This window comes from Choloepus didactylus, chromosome 7 (assembly GCF_015220235.1).
Source record: "Choloepus didactylus isolate mChoDid1 chromosome 7, mChoDid1.pri, whole genome shotgun sequence".
Classification (NCBI taxonomy): Eukaryota; Metazoa; Chordata; class Mammalia; order Pilosa; family Megalonychidae; genus Choloepus; species Choloepus didactylus.
The window spans coordinates 65,250,534-65,271,653 of record NC_051313.1 but is presented as its reverse complement, the minus strand read 5'-3'; the positions used below and the strand labels follow the sequence as shown (position 1 = coordinate 65,271,653).

Here is a 21,120-nt window from a genome sequence, read left to right as displayed (position 1 = left end):
GATTAACTTTTAAATTGCCCTTTTTGAAACAAAAGCACTATTTGGTTCTTTCTCATAGAGGTTAATGAGAAAGTACCTCTTTAAATCCCTGTAAGATAGTCTTTGGCTGCTGCTGAAAGAAAACTTCTTCAAGTGCTTGAACTTTGTTGTAATGAGAATATTTTTATGACATTAGGAATAAACTTTTTGTTTGAATAGCATATAGCTTTAAGAGTTTCCATGGCATTTGCTCTCTTTACGGCAGAGTTTTTATACACCTGTTTAGCACATTTTACTTGTGTCTTAGGTGTTTAAAGATTTCTTTACTCCAGTAGAGGATAAATTCCATAAAGGCAAGGACTGGTTTCTACCTTCACCAGTGCTTTGCCTATTGAAATTCTCAAAAAAACATTTTCTAAATCAAATAAAAACTATTGATCATTTGTGACCTGAGTGATATACTGGTTGTATGAACACTTGTAAAAAACTAGTAAGCAGGATTCAATGTCTGCGTTAATATGAAATTGCCAAAGACATGTAATGAATAAATGAAAAAAGCATGTATTTATTTTCTTTTCCTAATTCCCTTTTATTGGAATCTTTGTAATTAGCCTAGCTATAATTTCTTAATGGGGAGGAGGGTTTGAGGGGAAAAATTTTTACCAACTCAGAGGACATAAAATGTGTATGCTTCTGGATATTCTGATAGTTTCCTTGAGAAGTAACTTCACTCTTGGTTTAGAATTTGAAAAATAATTCTAATATGAGCTTATTTCTACAGATACATTATATTTAAGGTTTGTAATTAATTTGTTTCTTATCCTTTAGATTGATCTTTAAAATCAAAAGTAAAGGAATTCAGCATTTTGTAATATGACTTGAAATTTTTAAGATAAAAGTTATTATTTTTAAACTTTAGTATTTTATTTAAAACCTGATAAGCTTGCTTTTAAAAATCTGTTGTAATTCTGTGGATGTTTATTTAATATTTGTAGGTAGCTCATGAAAAGCTGATGGAGAATGGCAGCTGTGAATTACAGTTTTTAGCTACTCTAGCTCAAGAGACTGGGGTGTGGAAAAACCCGGTACTGTGCACTATTCTTTCCCAGGAACCATTGGATAAGGATAAAGGTAAATTTTCTAGCCAGAGAGAGAGAAAAAAAAATCATTAGACTGGAAAAAATAAGTACTTAAAATTGTTTTGATATAATTCATTTCAAGATATCCTGAAGAAAGACGATTTAATTATGTTTCATCTGAGATGCTTGAGGCTCTTCACCTTTATTATTTATTTTGGGGAAGATGTATTCATAAGATTATAGAATCTTAGAGTAACAGAGGAACTAAAATTTATTCCCAACATCTTTTTAACAGAGAGATCCTTTTCTACAGCAGAGAAATCCCTTTCTGCAGCATCCCTGACAGGTGGTAATCTAGCCTATATTTGATAGCTAACTTGTATCTGACAGATGGAAAGACAGAAATAGGGTGATTAAATGTTTCTTTTTCAAAATAGAATAAGGAATCAAAGTTAGAACTCTCAAGCCTTCTTTCTCCAAAATTAGTACTCTTTCTCAACTGGTTTATTGCCCAGACTTATTTTTGCCCTGCTGTTACTCTTATATGAGCTTGGGAGGTAAAAGTCCCAGTTGAACTCATACTGGCAGGTTTACTATTGGAAGTACATGGCTATTGCTAGTATGTATAGTTCTTAATGTTCAAAGTTCAAAAATTATATCTGCCATAAAGAAAAGCACAGTTGTTTCCTTCTAAATACTTTTCTTGAGATTGTTTAGGAAAGTGCCTAGATTTCACGCTAACCTTTCCCAAGATGTTTAACAATTGGTGAAGTAAATAAAGAACTATTTTGTAATATGTCTAATGGCAAAAGCATATATTTTATTTACTAATGCAAGCTTCTTCCATCGTTTATTGCTACTTCTCTTGTTGATTAATGACAAACCCATGTGATAGCAAATTATGAGGGCCATGAAAAGGGAGACTTAAGCTCTGCCTTGTGAAATCTGCTGATACTTTGAGATTTACTAAAAGTCTATTCAGTCAGTTTCTGAACGTCAAGCTAGTTGCTTCTACGCAACTAGCACTTATCTGTTTTCACAAGAAACTTTTAACGCCCCCTTGCTTTGTGGATAGCCACATATTAACTACAGTGTTCTCAATACCTTGGAGAAATGGAAATAAAGACCCTCATTATTTAAAATAATAATAAAATTTAATAGTTGAGATCTTTTATATTTTTTTGCCTTTAGCTTATTAGTTTTGTTCCTAATATATTAACTACAATATATTTTATTTCTAGTATCAAAATTGTACTATTTAATCTCAGGTTTTGGAATTATTAGGCATAATATATTGTTAATATCAAATTATAATGTAGAGTTTATAGTTGTTTGAAAAGTGCTTTTAGATGCATGGTTTCATTTATTCCTTCACAATGATCTTGTGATAAAAGATAGGATCTGTATTGTCCCTGTTTTACAGATGAGAAAATGGAGGCTCAGAAAGATTAGTTGTCTTCTTCAAATCACATTTCCAGTGGTGAGAGGCAGAGCCAGAAATTGAAGTTAGGTTTAACCTCTCTCCTTTTTACATTGTGTCCTGTTGCCTAAATAAAAGATTAACTCCTTATTCCATTGTCAATTTCTAAATAGCTTGTTGCCAAACTCACACAGTATGCTAAAGCAGGAAAAAAGAAACCTTAGCAGAGATTTAAACTTTATTTTAAAAGACCCTGTTGCTCAATTTTTTCACTTGTTTGAATGTGCCTAACATTTTATCTGTTAATATATGTCTCTGTGCATCGATGTGTGCTGTTTTATTTCTTGGTCTTTACCTGACGTAACCCTGGAATAATTTGGACTGTGCAATCTGGAGTCGTTTCTATAATAGCAAATGGATTATAGGTACCCAGATTTTAATACAGTTCATAAAGCAACCAAAGAGATGTTATTTATATGGTTCAGAGATTTTGCAGCCATAAACTTTATCTGGTCCTCTGTTATTCAGAATGCTTTGGATGGGAGTTGTTTTATATGTCATATACATAAATCAGAACTACGATTATTTCCTCTTTTAACAAAGCTGAAGGGATTCTTTGTACATACATGCTTATTTACATAAATTTTTTAATTTGATGGTACAAGGAGGGGAACTTTTAACTCTTATATCCTATATCCAGCCCCTTGGTTTAACTACTGTAGACTGCAGCAAGTTTGAAGAGAAGAGGAAGAGCTCAGAGAATAATGAACACTTTTTGGGGGGCTGTGCTCAGTAGTTTATTTATGTAGTTTTATGTAGTATTTGTGCAGTGGATTATCCATTTAATCCTAAATTCTTTTAGTTGTTTTTTTTTTTAATTGACTTCTTTTGAATTATTCAAAATACTAAAACCCAGCAAGGATCAAAATATGCTCTTTGATTTGGAGGAGTGAGGGTGGGTGGGACTCAAAACTAAGGATGCTGGTTTCACTTTAAGGTTTGAGTGTCCTAGAATGAGGTAGCCCGAATAACTAAAACAATGTGAGTTAATTAGATGGCTTTTGAATGTCAAAGGAACTTTTAGGAATACTCACATAATATTGTGCCTTTCTTTAATCATAATCTCAGGATTGGACATGCACTTAATGGCCATTTATTTCAGTTACCCAGAGCTTAACTCCCTCTGTAACATGACTGATAAATAAAATCAGCCTTTGCTTGAACGCTTCTAGAGAATGGTAGCTAGGTAATTCAGTAAAGTCTTAGCCTGCTATTAGAAAATCTGCATTGTAAAAATTGTATCCTTGTAGTTTCCATGTTTTAGATCTGGTGCTACCCCTAAAGCCTTACCAAAATGTAAATCTGTCATTCACTGTGTAGCCATTGAGATTATTTTTAATCATTTTTTTTGTTTTATTGTGGAATATAACATATATACATAGAAGTAATAACTTACCAAGTGCAATTTAACAAGTAGGTAGAGAGCAAATTTCAAAGAATGTTATGGGTTACAGTTCTACAGTTTTAAGTTATTTCCTTACTGTGAAATATAACATATATGCAAAAGATAACTTTCAAAGTATCATTTAACAAGTAGTTATATAGGAAATTTCCAAGAATGTTATGGGTTACAGTACCATAGTTTCAGTTATTTTCTTCTTGTGAAATATATATACAGAAAGGTGATAACTTTCTAATTACAATTTAACAAGTAGCCACATAGCAAATTTCAAAGAATACTATGGGTTATAGTTCCATCATTTCAGTTCTTTCCTTTTACCTATTCTAATACTCTAGCAACTAAGAAAAAGAAAATTATATAGAGATTCAGTATTCATAATCCTGCCATTGAGATTCTTTAAGACAGCCATCATGTCCATATTTAGTCTTTTCTTCTATAGGAAGTCTGAGAACCTTCCTAGTGTGGCATGATTTTAAATGCACAATCATGATTCTTAATCTTCAGGTGCATTTTATCTTGCTCTTCCCTTTAATGTATAACTCCCAGAGTTGAATCTGTACCCCAAATTTTATCTGGCTAGCACTGAGGATAGTGGTACACTTGAGTACCCTCTTCATCCTAATGATTTGTATATGTTAATGTGATCAAAGATGGCATTATCTTTTTGGGTAGCCATATCCTTCTCACAATTGAGTGAGGTTACTAAAATCAAGAAGTTTTGTTATATTTTTAAAATACATGTTATACTTAAATCGTTATCTTCCTCTATCTATATTTTTATACTTTGTCTTTAGGCACAAAGTTTATTACATTTTTTTTTTTCTGTTAAATTTCATTGTCATAGATCCACCCTGTCTTTCCAGTTTGTCAAAATTTTTTTGAATACTCATTTTTGTTATTCATTGTTTTTGTCCTTCCCAGTTTCTTCTCTTGCAGATTTTATTAGCATCTGCTGTTGGCATCTAGGTTCTTGATAACAACTGTTAAAAGGGCATATCTACAAAATGAGCTCTTGGGATACTTTAGAAGTCTTTCTGCTTATTTTCAGTTCTTTAATCAACATTCTTTGGTTATGGTTCTTTTATCATAAAAACCTATTTGTCCTTGTGTCTGGCCCATGGTTCCCTTTTTTGTTTGTAAGTATTTAATGAAAGACCAAAACTAGTATTTGGTGAGAGTTCTATTAAATTAAATAAGATTGTTCTATTTTGAGGTTAGTCTGACCTAGTTTATTATTTTTAAATATTTTTTTAATTCTTTAAAAATAGTTTTAGATTTATAGAAAAATTGTGAAGATAGTACAGTGAGTTCCTATGTATCCCACACCCAGTTTCCCCTATTATTCACACCTTGCATTAGTATGGTACGTTTATCACAATTAATGAACCAGTATTGATACATTATTGCTAACTAAAATCCATACTTTATTCAGATTTCCTTAGTTTTTACATAATGTCCTTTTTCTGTTCCAGGGTCCCATCCAGGATACCACATTACATTTAGTCGTCATGTCTCCTTAGGCTCCTCTTGGCTGTAACAGTTTTTCAGACTTTCCTTGTTTTTGATGACCTTGACAGTTTTGAGGAGTACTGGTTAGGTATTTTGTAGAATGTCCCTCAACTGGGTTTTGTCTGTTGCTTTTCTCATGATTAGGCTGGGGTTCTGGAGTTAGGGGATGAAGACCACAGAGGTAAAGTGCCATTCTCATCACATTATTTCAAGGGTACATAATATGCATGTCAACATGACTTATCACTGTTGATGTTAACTTTGATCACCTGGCCAAGGTAGTGTTTTCACATGTCTCCACTAAAAAGTTACTCTTTCTCCCCCTTTCCATGTGTATTATTTGGAAGGAAGTGCCTATACACAGCCCACACTTAAGGAGTAGGGAATTATTTTCCACCTCCTTGAGAACTGAGTATATTGATAAATTAATTTGGAATTCTTCTACAGGAGAGATGTGTCTATTCTCCCCCAATTATTTATTTATTCAAACACTTATTTATATCAGTATGGATTCATGGATCTATTTACGTTACTATATGAGTAATCCAATACTACCTTAATTTGTTGCTCAGATTCTACCTTTGGCCATTGAGAGCTCTTTTAGTTGACTCCTGTTTCCCTTTGACATATCCCCAGTATTGTGTGTGTGTGTGTGTTTTGAGCACTTCTTTACTTTCTGGCACTATGAGATGCTCCAGGTTTATCTTGAGTATTTTCTCCCCCAGTTCTACAATCAGTCATTTCTCCAAGGAGTCCTGTTTCCTTTTATTGGACGATGGTATTAGAAACTAAGATCTGGTTGCTAGATGTGCTCATTGCTTCTAGGCCCTCCCAGTGGTCTGAGCAAAGAAATAATATGTGTGTATACTAACCCATGTGTGTATACATAGCTATAAATATTCTATAGGTAACCAGCTGTATATTTTTATATTAAGCTAAATACAAGTTCATACTAATGTCTGCAGCTTTTATCCATTACTACACAGATCATTCTAGCTTCCTCTCCTTGCATATCTGTAACATCTCACTTAAACAGAATGTCATGTAATTGAAATCATATGGCATGTAGCCTTTTAAGACTTGCTTCTCCCACCATCCATTATCCATTTACTTAATTGACCATTCTCAGTATATGTGGATAGTGGTTTCAATTACCAGTCCATATCCCTGTGGAAACTTTTATCAGAGTACATTGGTTATGAAAGGTTTCTTTTCTGTTATTCTTACAGACTCCACTCATTTCCAAAGTTTCTTAGGGCAGCACCTTATTCCCCCACCCCCCTTCAGTGAGGTTCTTTCTTACATTTGTAATATAGTTAGGTTCTTTTTTCACATTCTCTGTTTCATACTGGTTTCCCCTAACCTCCTAAATGATTTTTTAAAATTTACATATATTAAGGTTCCCTCTTGGTGCTGTTAAGTTCTGTGGCTTTTGACAAATGCATGGTATCATGTATCCGCTATTACAGTATCATACAGAATAGTTTCACTGCTCTTAAAAAAATCATCTGTGTTTCACCTATTCAACCCTCCCCGGAACCTCTGACAAATACTGATCCTGTTTATTATATCTATAGTTTTGCCCTTTCCAGAATGTCATATAGTTGGAATCACACAATAATGAAGCCTTTTCATACTGCCTTCTTGCACTTAGCAGTATGCATTTAACACTTACCCATGTCTTTGTGTGGCTTGATAGCTCATTCGTTTTTATCAAGGGGTATTCCACTGTATGGATGTACTGCAGTTTATCCATTTACCTATTGAATGACATCTTGTTTGCTTCTATATTTGGAGATTATGGATAAAGCCACTAAAAACATTTGTGCGCAGGTTTTTGTGTGGACAAAAGTTTTCAGATGATAACTAAATACCTGAGAGTGCAATTACTGAATCATATAATAAGACAGTTTAGCTTTGTAAGAAACTGCCAAACTGACTTCCAAAGAGATTGCGTTTTTATCAGCAGTGAATGATCTGGATTTTTAGCCATTCTTATTGTTGTGTAATGATGCCTCATTGTTGTTTTAATTTGCATTTCCATAGTGATAAGTGGTATTGAGCATCTTTTTATATGCATATTTGCCATCTGTGTATTTTCTTTGAGCTACCTGTTCAGATATCTTGCCCATTTTTATTAGTTCATTCATTTACTTATTGTTGAATTTTAAGAGTTTTGTATATTTTGGATACAAGTCCTTTATCAGATATATGTATTTCATAAATAAGTTCTTTCGGTCTGTGATTTGTCTTTTCATTTTCTTAACAGTTTTTCACAGAGCAGGAATCTTCAATTTAATGGATCATGCTTTTGGTGTTGTATCTAAAAACTCATCACCAGACCCACGCTCACCTAGATTTTTCTTCAGTGCTATTTTCTAAAAGTTTTATAGTTTTACATTTTACATTTGGGTCTGTAATCCATTTTGAGTTAATTTTTGTGCAAGGTGTAACCTAATTTATTTTCAGTGAGCCTGCCTTGGCTTTTAATAGTCACCCTTTCTTTTTCTGAACAATCACAGATCATCTTTTTAATACAATCAATTTTAGACTGTTGCCCAGGATAATTTCATATATTCTTCTGTCTCCATTTTGAAACTTACATTTCCCATCTGTTTCCACTTCTTCCATTTTCATTCTGTCCTTTTCATTCTGAAGCTTATTATCAGAATCATCAAAGCAGTAGAGGAATTCTCCTTTTCTCGGTCATTCATAAATAATACACAATCAAACCCCATGCAGCAGACCTTTCCCAAGAAGTTGCGTACCTCTCCTAGTTTGATTGTCCTTAGCATTCATGTAAGCTCAGTGTCATTTTAGGTTTCCACCCTACTTAACATTTTGAATAGGTTACTTCAGAATTCTGATACCATGTGGTATGATACCATGTGGTCTTGATCATGAACCTGCTTTTCCTGTTTTTGTATATGTCATTTTAAAATCTAAACTCAGAGAAAGCTCCCTTTTTCAGTCACAGTTCTTTAGGGACATTCCCCTCTACTTCCATATTGGTATAATTTACAATTGAATGAATTATATTTTTATCTGCTTTTTTTTTTTAATCTTAAGCCTTCCAGTTGTCTTTCATTTTCAGAACCTTTTGGTTTTCAAAGGAGATTTCTAAAGCTTGAAGTTTTCTGTGGTACTTATAAATCCTTCAGATTTTTATGGGAAAATAAGCCTTTATAAATTTCAGTAATAAACTTCACATTTTGAAATGAACATGGAAAAACTGCTTTCTAGTTTACCAGATATTAATATACATAAGGATAACACTATTTTAAAGGGAGAGGGGATGGGAGGAGAGAACAAGTAATAATACTGACCAGATTTATAGGGCAAGGCCAGATCTGATTATATACAGCAGCATTTGCTTTGGGATAGTGAATCCTCTGGTCTTTCAGTGTTTGATACTTTGGTATATATTTCTTTGTGTGTGTGTGTATATTGCTACCTGTCTTATATAGAGAGTGTCCAAAAGGGGGTCACTTTGGACTCAACGTAATCTAGTAACAATTCCTTTGTGTTAGGGCATTTCTTACAGAAAGTCACTAAAAACAGCTCCTTTAGACTGTATTTGGTACTCTTAGAAATAGTTTTCCTTACTTATTTTTCTTTGGTTGTCTTTATTTTTTTATTGTAATTTTTTTGCCTTATATACCTCTCTCGACCCTTTGCCCTTAATTGAACTTTTTTTGGTACAAAAAATAAGTAGATGGAGCATTTTAAATTTTATTTTTAAAAATAGCTGCTAAATTAAGTTGCTTTTACTTGTGTGAACCCCTTAAATCTTTATGGATCAGTGATTCTGGATATAGAAGTAAGCTGATAGATCTTAACTACAATAAGTTTATGAAGGTATTCACTTTCCCATTTCAGGCTCATGACGTATTTTGTATTTTGTTAACATTAATTATACTGTACTATTTTATAATTAAATACAAATATAATAACCCCAGATTTTCAGTTTTAGTGAAAATGGTTTTTTATAAAAACACTCATGACTGCTTGAAACATTATAGAGAAGTATATTGTTTCTATTTTAATCTTGAAAAATCCTCTTATATTAATCATGTCAAAAAATCAGTTACAACTTTGAAGTTTTACCGTCAGACTTAATGAAAAAAGCAACCAACATGATTAAAGATATTCTGAAAGCTTTAAGTGAAAAACCTATTACGTGAATTTTTTGGACTAATAATGACCAATTGTTTTTTTGTTTGTTTTGTTTTAGCTTTGTAGTGAGTTTTTTTTTTAATTTTATTGAGATTGTTCACATACCATACTATCATCCAAAGATCCGAAGTGCACAGTCAGTTGCCCACAGTGCCATCATACAGCTGTGCATCCATCACCACAATTAATTTTTTTTTCAATTTTTAGAACATTTTCATTACTTCAGAAAAGAAATAAAGACAAAAAAGAAAACTCAAATTCTCCCATACCTCTAACCACCCCCCTCCATTATTGACTCATAGTATTGGTATAGTACATTTGTTACTGTTGTATTGGTATAGTACATTTGTTACTGTTGATGAAAGAATGTTAAAATACTACTAACTATAGTACGTAGTTTGTGATGGGTATATTTTTTCCCTATATACCCCTCTATTATTAACTTCTAGTTATAGTGTCATACATTTGTTCTAGTTCATGAGAGGTTTCTAATATTTGTACAGTTAATCACAGACATTGTCCACCACAAGATTCACTATTTTATACATTCCCATATTTTAACTCCAACTTTCCTTCTGGTGACATACGTGACTCTAAGCTTCCCCTTTCCACCACATTCACGCACCATTCAGCACTGTTAGTTATTCTTACAATAATGTGCTACCATCACCTCTGTCCATTTCTGAACACTTAAGTACAACCTAGTTCAACATTCTGCTCATAATAAGCAACTGATCCCCATTCTTTAGCCTCGTTCTATATCCTGGTAACTTTTTCATGTCTATGAGTTTACATATTATAATTAGTTCATATCAGTGAGACCCTGCCAATATTTGCCCTTATGTGTCTGACTTATTTCACCCAATATAGTGCCCTCAAGTTTTCTTCAACTCGTTTTCTTTTTTCCTAAGATGGTTGTGTTCACTCACCATATATTCCATCCTAAGTAAACAATCAGTGGTTCCCTATATAATCACGTATTTATGCATTCACCACCATCACCACTATCTATATAAGGACATCTCCATTTCTTCCACAAAGGAGAAAGAGTCACAGAAGGTAGACAAAAGAAAAAGAAAAAAAAAGGGGGGGGGGGTAAAGCTAAAAAGCAACAAAAGGAAAGATAGAATTAAACTGAAGTATAGTAAAAGTCAGACAACATCACCAGTGCCAAAAGTCCCATACCCCTCCCTTTTGTTCCCCTCTTATATAGGCATTTATATTTGGTATATTGCCTTTGTTACATTAAAGGAAGCATAATGCAATGTTTCTGTTAACTATAGTTTCTAGTTTGCATTGGTTATATTTTTCCCCAATACCACCCCATTTTTAACACCTTGCAAGATTGACATTCATTGTTCTCCCTCATGTAAAAACGTATTTGTACACTTTATCACAATTGCTGAGCAATCTTTAAGTTTCATGGAGTTATACAGTCCCAGTCTTTATCTTTCCCCTTTCCTTCTGGTTTCCCACATGCTCCTAACCTTCCTCTTTCAACCATACTCACAGTCATCTTTGTTCAGTGTACTTACATTGCTGTGCTACTATCTCCCAAAATTGTGTTTCAGACTTCTCACTCCTGTCTTTTCCTATCTGTTTGTAGTGCTCCCTCTAGTATTTGCTGTAGAGCAGGTATCTTGTTCACAAACTCTTTCATTGTCTGTCAGAGAATATTTTAAACTTCTTTGTATTTGAAAGACAGTTTTGCTGGATATAGGATTCTTGGTTGGCAGTTTTTCTCTTTCAGTATCTTAAATATATCACCCCACTTCCTTCTTGCCTCCATGGTTGCTACTGAGAAATGTGCACATAATTTTATCAAGCTTCCTTTGTATATGATGGATCGCTTTTCTCTTGCTGCCTTCAGGATTCTCTCTTTGTCTTTGATTGGTAATCTGATTATTAAGTGTCTTGGCATAGGTCTATTCAGATCTATTCTGTTTGGGTATGCTGTGCTTCTTGGATCTGTAATTTTATGTCTTTCATAACAGATGAGAAATTTTCGTTGATTATTTCCTCTGTTATTGCTTCTGCCTCTTTTCTCCTTCTGGGATACCCATAACACATACATTCATGCGCTTCATGTTGCTATTCAATTCTCTGCTCATATTTTTCCATTCTTTTCCCTATCTGTTATTTTGTTGTAGGATTTCAGATGTCTTGTTCTCCAGTTCCTGAGTGTTTTCTTCTGCATCTTGAGATCTGCTGTTGTGTGTCTTCATTGTGTTTTTTCATCTCTTGTGTTGTGCCTTTCATTTCCATAGATTCTGCCAGTTGTTTTTTCAAACTTTAAATTTCTACCTTGTGTTTGCCCAGTGTTTTCTTTATAGCCTTCATCTCTTTGCCATATCTTCCCTGAACTTGCTGATTTGTTTTTTGAGTTGATTTAGCACATTTCTTTGAAAATCTTGAATTGATTATTTCATTAAAGTGAAACAATATCTCAGTTGTATCTTAATTGAGGTGTAAGTTTGTTCCTTTGACTAGGCCATATCTTCATTTTTCCTATTGTAATTTGTCATTTTCTGTTGTCTAAACTAGGCCTCTGGTTTCCTTGGTTATCCCAATCAGATTTTCCCAGACCAGAACAGGTTCAGGTCTCATAATGGGGTTATATTCAGTTTTCAGTTTCCCTGAGGGTGTATCTTAGAAGAATGACAGACTTCCCTGTGAGGCTTCTAGCTGCTGTGCTTTTCCTAACCTACCCAGCTGGTGGCACCTGTCAGCCTGTCACTCCCAACTGGTGTAAGGAGGTATGGCCCCTTTAGTTTCTGTTTAGGCTGTTTTCCCCCAGGCTCCGGGGACTTGAGTTCTGAAGGGAAGGCTAGCATTAGAGCTTCCTCTTAGGGAAGATACACCCCTTAGGGAGTTATTTTCTGCTTTTGAATTGCTCCTTTGTCTTTCTGACTCTGTTATCTCCACCCCTGTCTAGGTCAGAGCACTGCGAATTGAAAATGGCTGAGGCACTCTCCACTGCGCCACTCAGGTTGAGAGAGAGAAAAAGGGAAAGAAAGCCCCATTTCGGAGCCAGTCCATGGGCCCCCCAGTTTCACCCATCAGTCAGAGAGCGTACCTGGTCTTTCTGGCTCTTTAAGGTCAATCGTTTCTAAAAGCCTCTGTCTGCTCATTAGGGATTTGTCTATGTTTGTAGCTTGTATTGAGCAGTCCACATTTGTTAAGTAAAACTCCATTTGGATCTGGGCTGAGCTATATATTCTCTTGCTCTGGGAATGTTGCTTTCTCTACAGCAAGATCTTGTAGCTCAGCCTGCCGCGGGGGGAGAGAGTTCCCAGCACAGTTCCGCAGTTTTTACTTACAGATTTTATGCTGTGATCTCAGCCATTCCACCCAGTTAAGGTTGGTGTACAATGTGTGGACATTTACAGTTGTCCCCCAGCACTTGTTCCAGATTAAGTTGTATTTTTTTTTAAAGGGAGTAAGTGATGCAAGTTCATAAGTAGGCCATGATGAGAATTTTGAAATTTATACTTTGAAGGCAAGGGGAACCGCTCAAGGGTTTTAAATGAGAAAGACAAGAGTCTGCTTTTTTAAAAAAGCAGTCTGACTCCTGGTGGAGAATGTGATGTAGAGGATAAGAGTGGGTGCAAGACTAGTAGGTGGCAAGGTGGTCTGAGAGATTAGCAATCTGGGCTGGGGCAATGGTGGCAGTGGAGATGGGGGAACGTGAATAGAATTGAGAAATATTTAGAAGTGACAGAGATAGATAGCAGATTGTATATATGGATGAGAAGAAGGCAGGAGAAGCATTTTTTTTTTTTTTCAATTCAGTTTCGTTGAGATGTATTTACATACCCTACAGTCATCCACAGTGAACAATCAGTTGTTCACAGTACCATTGTATATTCATGCATTCATCACTAAAATTAATTTTTGATCATATTAACTCAATAAAAAGAAGAATAAAAATACAAGTAAAGAAGAATACCTAAAATATCCCAACCCCCTATTATACACTTAATTTTTGTTCCCTTTTTTCTACTCCTCTGTCCATACACTGGATAAAGGTAGTGTGAGCCACACGGTTTTCACAGTCATATGGTAAGCTACATAGTTATACAGTTGTCTAGGAGAAGCATTTTTAAGACCAACTTTTAGGTGCCTGGCTGGAGCACAACTGAATGGATGAAGATAACACATATATGGTATAGAGATTTGTATGTGTTGAAATGGAGATCTTGTAAAACAGCTAATTGGAGATGCTGCAAAGGAAATCCTGTGCAAATCTGAGTGTAGGGTGCCCACTAAAATAAGTTTAAGTCTTGGTGTGTATTACATGTTCAACAAATATTTGCATAATAATTTATAGATCACAAAAATCAAGCATATATTGTAAGGTTAATTATGTATTTTTAATGTAGGAATTAATATTTTCCTTTTTAATATAATGAAAGTAGCAGTTTCTGGGGGAAGAATGCTATTTTTGTTTATTAATTTAGTTGACTGAATACAGTTCTTTTACATTGCCATTTTGTGTCATCCAACTTTCTTGAGAGGCTTAAATGTAGTAAAACCCACTATTCTATTTAAGTCCGTAGGTACAGAGAAAATAGACAAAGAGACTATTCACAATACGGACAAAATATTTTAATTTTTTTTGGGGGGGGGTCTGTGGTGGGAGTGGGAAGAGAAGGGCAGGGAGTTAAATTTGATGCAACTAGCTATTCAAGGATGAGGATCACAAAAATTTTTCCAGTAAGTCTGGCAAGCACTAACCAGGTAGTCTCTGTTGGTGTGTTATAGCTGCATAAGGCAAAACATGTCCTGAAGTGGGGAGAAGTAGAAAAAGATGGAGGTGGAGGTGGGGTAGGGAGCAGTGTGGGAAGCAATGAAGGAGAAATAGAGGGAAGGTGGGTTGGAGGATGAGAAGAGAGCCCTTGATAGGTTTTGAATTGAGTATTATAGTCTACTTGTGATTCATTTGAATCATGAACTTCAGAATACATGTTATTTTCCTTTAACAGCTAATACACCTTCACAGCCCTTTACTGGTATAAAACACCATTGTAATTAGTAGTCAGAAGAATTTATTTTATTTATTGTACCACAACTACATAAAGCAAGAAGTCAGAAAACCCCATTATTCTAGTTCTGGTTCTGTCATTCACTGGCTTTATGACCCTAGTAAATCATTTGCCTTCTGTGAGCCTCAGTTTACTCATCTACCAAATGATGAGTTCAGACTAAATAATCTACAAGGTCCCTCCTGCTCTAATGTTCTATATTTCTTTGAAATCAGTACTACATTAAGTAAAGCAGTGGTTTGCTACCTTGGTTTAAAAAAAAAAAAAAAAAAAACTATGGTTTTTAAGTTTATGATATAAATATATATCCTCTTACATTGATTTAGCACAGAAATTACTTCACGTATATTGTTATTCTAATTTACATGCTGCTATTTAAGATTTTAGAGACTATTTAACTTGATCTATCAAGATTGCCATCAATTTTGTTAGATACTTGCCATCTTTAAATTATTTCTTCATCAGAGCTTTTGGAATCTGTTCATTATGAGTTTTCTTGGGAATATTTGAAATAATTCCCAGTCTTTTCATTTCTTTAGAGTTTCCTTTTGAGACAACTGTAGTAGGAAACTGAAGCTGTTGTGTTATTGTTTTTTAATGACTTGTTTGTAGCCACAATAGCTTTATCTTAACTTTTTTTTTTTTCTTAAAACTTTCATTTAAAATCTTACAGATTTTGCCATGGCAGAGACCTGAACTGTGAAAAGATATTTACAACGTAGTCCTAATAAAATTATGTTAAAATTAAAAAAAGAAGAGTAATGCCCTTTACCTCAGTGAGACATGTAGTCAGAGGCACTAGAAACTTTTGCTTTTAGTTTTGTCTGTGTTTAGTGTTTATACTTACTGGTTTATTCTAATGTAAAGAATAGAGGGTAGCAGATAAGGATCTAGACTTGAGGAAGAGGATGAAATTTGGGATCTCTGTGTTTTATTGGTTATATAATATCATGGTTTTGATACCAAAGAGCCATGATCATAGTGCCTTATACAAGAATCTTCCCAATGAAATGAAGTACCATTAGATTGAAAAAAATTACGTACTAAGAGGGGAGCAAAGGATATTTAAAGAAGGGAGGACTCTCTCTGATTTTCCATCTTCTGATATGTGAAATTGCTTTATAGCTATATCTTCCAGTCTGTTTACAAGTAGAGAAAATATGTTTTTATTTATAGGACATTTAAATTAAATTTTATTTCTAAAGGTCTTCCAAAGCCTTTAGGCTAACCATCACCAAATTCAAGTTTTAAACATGATTTTCATCCTGGTAAAGCTTAGGGAAAAGTTTGCACTTGTTGTATTGAAGTTTTCCTTCACAAATAAAAAATAAAACGTAAATTCTTATTGTAACTGCCTGCACAGGCAGTAGGAAATCCAAGCAATTGAACAGAGTAGATTATTATGATAGTGGGTCTCAAGTAAATGTTGAGGTTTATTGATGTCTTTAAAATAACGATATTAACCCACAGAGGTTTTATGAGACTTATCCTTCAGCATTCTCCCTTCTTTCTGTAGATATTTTAATTCATTGTAAAACATCTATTAAAGAAAGATAGACTTCATCTTTATAAAGGAAAAATACATCATCAATATTGAACAAAATATGAATTGAGTATTGTTTTCTAAAATATCCAAACATCTTTTATGGTTACTGATTTAAGTGTATAATAGCCTAGCATTGCAAATTTCTGCTGATGCTAACCACTGGTATTCCAGAATAAGAGCTGTGGGGAAAAGAATTTAGTGTAATTTTAATAACAATGAGTATTAGAATTCAATGCAAAATTATTTTTATCATTAAGAAATTAATTCACCTTATTCTAAATGGTACTCTAAGGGGCAAACATATTTAATGAATCTTTTAAAAATGAGCAGTATAATCTCTTGTTTTATAAGGTCAAGCATTTTTTGTGATAGCCTTACTGGCAAAGATAAGGAAATCTGAAAAACAAATTTAGTTCCTGTGCATTTAAAAAACTACTCCTAATAAGTATTTGTACTGCAAATGAATTATTACCAGATGTTAATAATCTATTATGTCTTGTTTTTTAAAGTGAATGAATTTTTAGCTTTTGAGGGTCCCATCTTGTTGGATATGAGAATTAAACATCTAATCAAAACAAATCAGTTAAGTCAAGCAACTGCTCTAGCAAAGCTGTGTTCTGACCATCCAGAGATTGGTACAAAAGGTAGCTTTAAGCAGACTTACCTTGTCTGTCTTTGTACATCATCACCAAATGAAAAGTTAATCGAAGAGGTAAGTATGTTTTCCTTTGTTAGTAATTTTTTTTTAAGTGGAGAAATTAATTTTTAATTTTAATTAGATTAGAATATCTTTGATTTCCCTCTCTATTAAATAGTGAGGGACCGATGTCAGTCTTAAAAGTTTGGGATGTTCTCAGGTAGAGAGTGCTAAGTAGCTTGCAGAATTATTTTAAATAATTAGCTTCTATTTTAAATAATGTGGATCTTGTAAATGTTTTGGCTGAATTTGTGGGAAAGACAGTGGTGGCTTAACTGTTTAGTAGGATATTTATATTTGTCAGCACTTGGGCCTTCACTTTTTTTTTTTTACCTGACTTCAAGATACTTAGCAGATCTTTTTAAATAGAACTTATATTTCTTCCTTCTAGAAAGACTTTCTCAGTTGCATATATATTTTTAAAGGATTAAATATTTTTTATTTGCATGTTTAATGTGTAACTTCATTTTCTCTGTGAGACATGTGATTCTATATTTTTACTTCTGGTTTGGCATACAACTTGGTATGTGTGTGTTTTATAACTATAAAATTCTGAGAGTAGAATCATGGTGACAATGGGAATTTTGCATTAAAAGTTGTTAATGAAGAAATAGGGGAGATATGTACTTCAGGAATTTAGATAAAGAAAACTATACTACATAGAACAATGTTCTGTCCATGCTTAATGTATGTAAGTGTCTTATATTTCTAATGTAAGTACCCTTTGACTCCAGAGCAATAGAGAGGGGGAACAAAGGGATTTTTCATAAAACTTAATGTTATTAGAAAATGTTAGGCTAAAAAAGGTTGAGATACGAGACAGTGAGGACAATTAACAGACCATGATTCCTCAGTAGATGGAATGGGATTATAATCAGTCCAGGAGAAGGACAGCTTCAGACAACAAACTGGATACTGCCCACATGAGTTTAGAGGTTGTATCTGTGATGGTGATTGTGTGAGTTTTCTTCACAATAGAAGTGAGGAGGCAGATGGTAGGCTTGAACCACGATTAGGAATAAGCCTGATGGGTATGGTGAGTATATTGAGGATAGTAGAAGGAGTGATATAAGACAATATTTAGGCTGATTGGGACAGAACCTTGGGCTCTAGCCTAAGATATACCATTAATTTGGACATTGGCTAACCTATAGATCTTTTTCTTTACTCTTTCTCTTTTACCACAGGTAATTGACTTTTAAATCACTCTATCAAAGCAAAATAGAAGATTGAAGTTTTATTATTAGTTTCAAATAGCAACATAGACAAGTTATTTGGAAAATGTATAAAATTTCTTGATAGCCTTTAAAATTTGTGTGACATTTTTAAAAATCTTACATAAATTAGTTACTGTGCTGCTATATCTTAGACATGTTTCATCTTCAGCAAAGCTTTTTTTATCAGTTCAGTTCCTGCCTCTAAGTCCATTTGTCCATCTGTCCTTTCTCCATCAGTGATTTTTTGTTAAGTGAATGATGTTTGCCATCTAGGACTGGGGATTTAAAAGTGAGCAAACCATAGGCCCTTCCCTAAAGAAGCCTACCTTGTATTAGGAAACTGATTACTTAAACATAGAATTGTTAAAGTCTTTGAAGTTAAAGACTATGACTTTGTAGTCTTGAGTAAGAATCCAGTACAAATCTGTATTTTAAGCTCTCTTGAATAATCAGAATATCTTGCAAACTGAGCCTAAATTCCCTCTTGGTTTAATTATTTGGAGTTGAGAAGCTGCCACCCAGTCTGATCTGGGAGATCCTCAGAAAATTCTCTGTGAGGACTCTGGATACTCCTGGTGCCATAAGAAATGATTTTGTTTTTCCTTCTCATGTTAAGCAGGTGGCATTAAGACTTTTCGTGTTCTTAAACAGGTTCTCTTTATATCCTGCATCAGAAACAAGACTAGATCATTTAGTGCCAAAAGGGACAGGAGATGTGTATATCCACACATTCCTTGTTAAAGATCCCTTTTAATGCTTAGAGATTATGCTTGATTACTCTTTTATGTTTATATTAGAAATGCAGAAGAAACTTGTTCTTCATTGTCTCCTATGGGGTGAGAGTGAGTTAAGGCCTATTATTTCTTTTCCAAGGGAAGATAATCAAATCACCTGCCCCTTTAAAAACAATAGTCCAGAGACATTGCCCCCTTTAGGAAAGGGTATGCCTGCCCTCGGTGCTCACTCCTCCTTCCCTCCCTCTCATGACCCACTTCATTAGCTTACTTTACCTGCCTGGTCTTTGTAAGTATTGAGAATGGCTATCTGTAGAATATAGGTAGTCGCTATATAGATAATATATATTGGTAATCCCTACGCTATGCAGTTTTGGATTTTTAAACTAATTCTTCTTCATTAGTGGTTATATTGCATGTTTCACAGTTTCAGTTCAGCCACTCATTAGTTTAACCATGGTTTCATTATTCCTGCCATCCTCTTTTAGTGTCATATTGTTTCACGAGAGCCATCTAGTGGTAAATAAGGATATAAAGACTATCTGGTGCTTGTAGAAATTGTTTCATTAGTATGCCTATAAAAAAGCAATTTTCTATATTATTGGATATAGCAGATGTTTTAATTGGTATATCACATATATACAAATAAATATGTAGGTGATCATGCATGCATAGAAATAAATATTTTAAATATTAAGGGTATAAGTTAATGAGGGTAATATCATTGGGAAAGTAAATTTCTCAAATATAATGTATATATTTTGTATCATATAAGTATTTAACAAGGATGGCTTAGATTTTAGAAAAATGACGAAAATGATTAGACCTAACGTAAATCAGGCTTTCAAGAATAAGGATTTTTGTTAAACCTGAACTTGTAAAAATAGCAATGTAGGAACTCAATATGCTTGTGTACATGGAATCTGGAAAGAGCACTGACTCTGAGGCTAGACCTGGGTTGAAATCTTGACTTTGCCACTAATTAAGAGTGTTATTTTGAGCAAGCAACTTAACCTCTTTGAGCCTTACCTCTATAAAGAAATCATGGTATCTATCAGGCAAGCTATTGTAAAGATAAGTGATGCTATTTCTGAAGGTGGCACATAACAAGTAAATTGTAGCTGTTGTTATTACTAGCACTAACAACTAAAAAAAAAAAAAAAAACTCATGGGTTGACTTCCTAACATTTGTATTTGCCTACATGGGTGTGTCAGGGTTATTGTTTTAAATTAACACAGCCTTTAGTAAAAGGTAATGTGATTAAATGGAAAGAGCATAGGTCTTTGATGTCACTCAGGCACAGTTAGATTTGTGGCTCCACCACTTTATTAACTGTTGTGACTTGGAAAAATTTTGTAACTTCTTTGATCCCAGATTCATTATATATAAAGTGTTAGTGATAATATCTACCTAGTAGAAAACTTCTGATTAAATAATGTATATAAAGTGCCTGGCAACATGTTTACCATACTGTAGATATTTGAAAAATATTTGTTGTATGAATATATGTCTCAGCCCTTTTTTTGTTTGTTTAAATAGGGTCAGTTAACTCTGCCACTAACTTTTTACAGCCTTAAAGAAATCGTTGCTGTTAAACATACAGACACTAGAGTTTGGTCTTGTCTTTTTTTTTTTTTAAATGTTCTCTAACCCAATTTGATGTATAGAGTGTAACTTCTATCTCCATGCAACCTTTATCCTCATTATCTAAGATCAACCGCAGGATCAGCCATATCCCTCATTTATACCTTTGTCCAGACCTAAATACTTTATATATTTTATCCACACACACACCACACACTTTTCCCTTACAAAAAGTTGATGAAAATAAAGAGAAAGTCAACAGGGAGGGACATAATCACCTGTTAGTACACGAGTGTTAATAGTCTATGTTTGGTGTCTAATTCTTTTTGCCAGCTGTAGGCTGTACCATGTTGGGATTAATCTTTTTCATTCTGTAGAACACCAGTGATTTGTGATTGTATGTTGTCATATCTCTTGTCTTATAGCAAATGCTTGTAGAGATCCTTAATAAGGACCCTTTGTTTTATACAGTAAATCATGGTAACAAGGTAGAAGTTTTAATTTTTTAAAATAAGAAAAAGGAATAAATGTGAGTGCATAATTAAATGAAGCAGGTTGCCTTTGTCTAGGTTGTTGTGACTTTTGATTACCTTTTGAGCTGAAGTAAATTTATATGAAAAGAACAATAGTGGAGATTTATAGGAAATTGAAGTGAGAGTAATTTAAAAGTG

General features: G+C 33.9%; 1 protein-coding gene across 4 annotated transcripts in view; it reads left to right on the top strand.

Moving 5' to 3' along the window:
- ZNF292 (zinc finger protein 292) overlaps positions 1–21,120 on the top strand; it is a 132,312-nt gene that overhangs the window by 92,774 nt on the left and 18,418 nt on the right. For 3 of the 4 annotated variants that reach the window (XM_037844872.1, XM_037844870.1, XM_037844871.1), the window contains 2 exons: positions 975–1,110; positions 16,726–16,928. In XM_037844872.1, the coding sequence (XP_037700800.1) occupies positions 975–1,110; positions 16,726–16,928 (339 nt within the window). Of the gene's footprint in view, positions 1–974; positions 1,111–12,667; positions 12,724–16,725; positions 16,929–21,120 lie in introns of those variants that run through there. The other variant, XM_037844873.1, reaches the window with a different exon arrangement.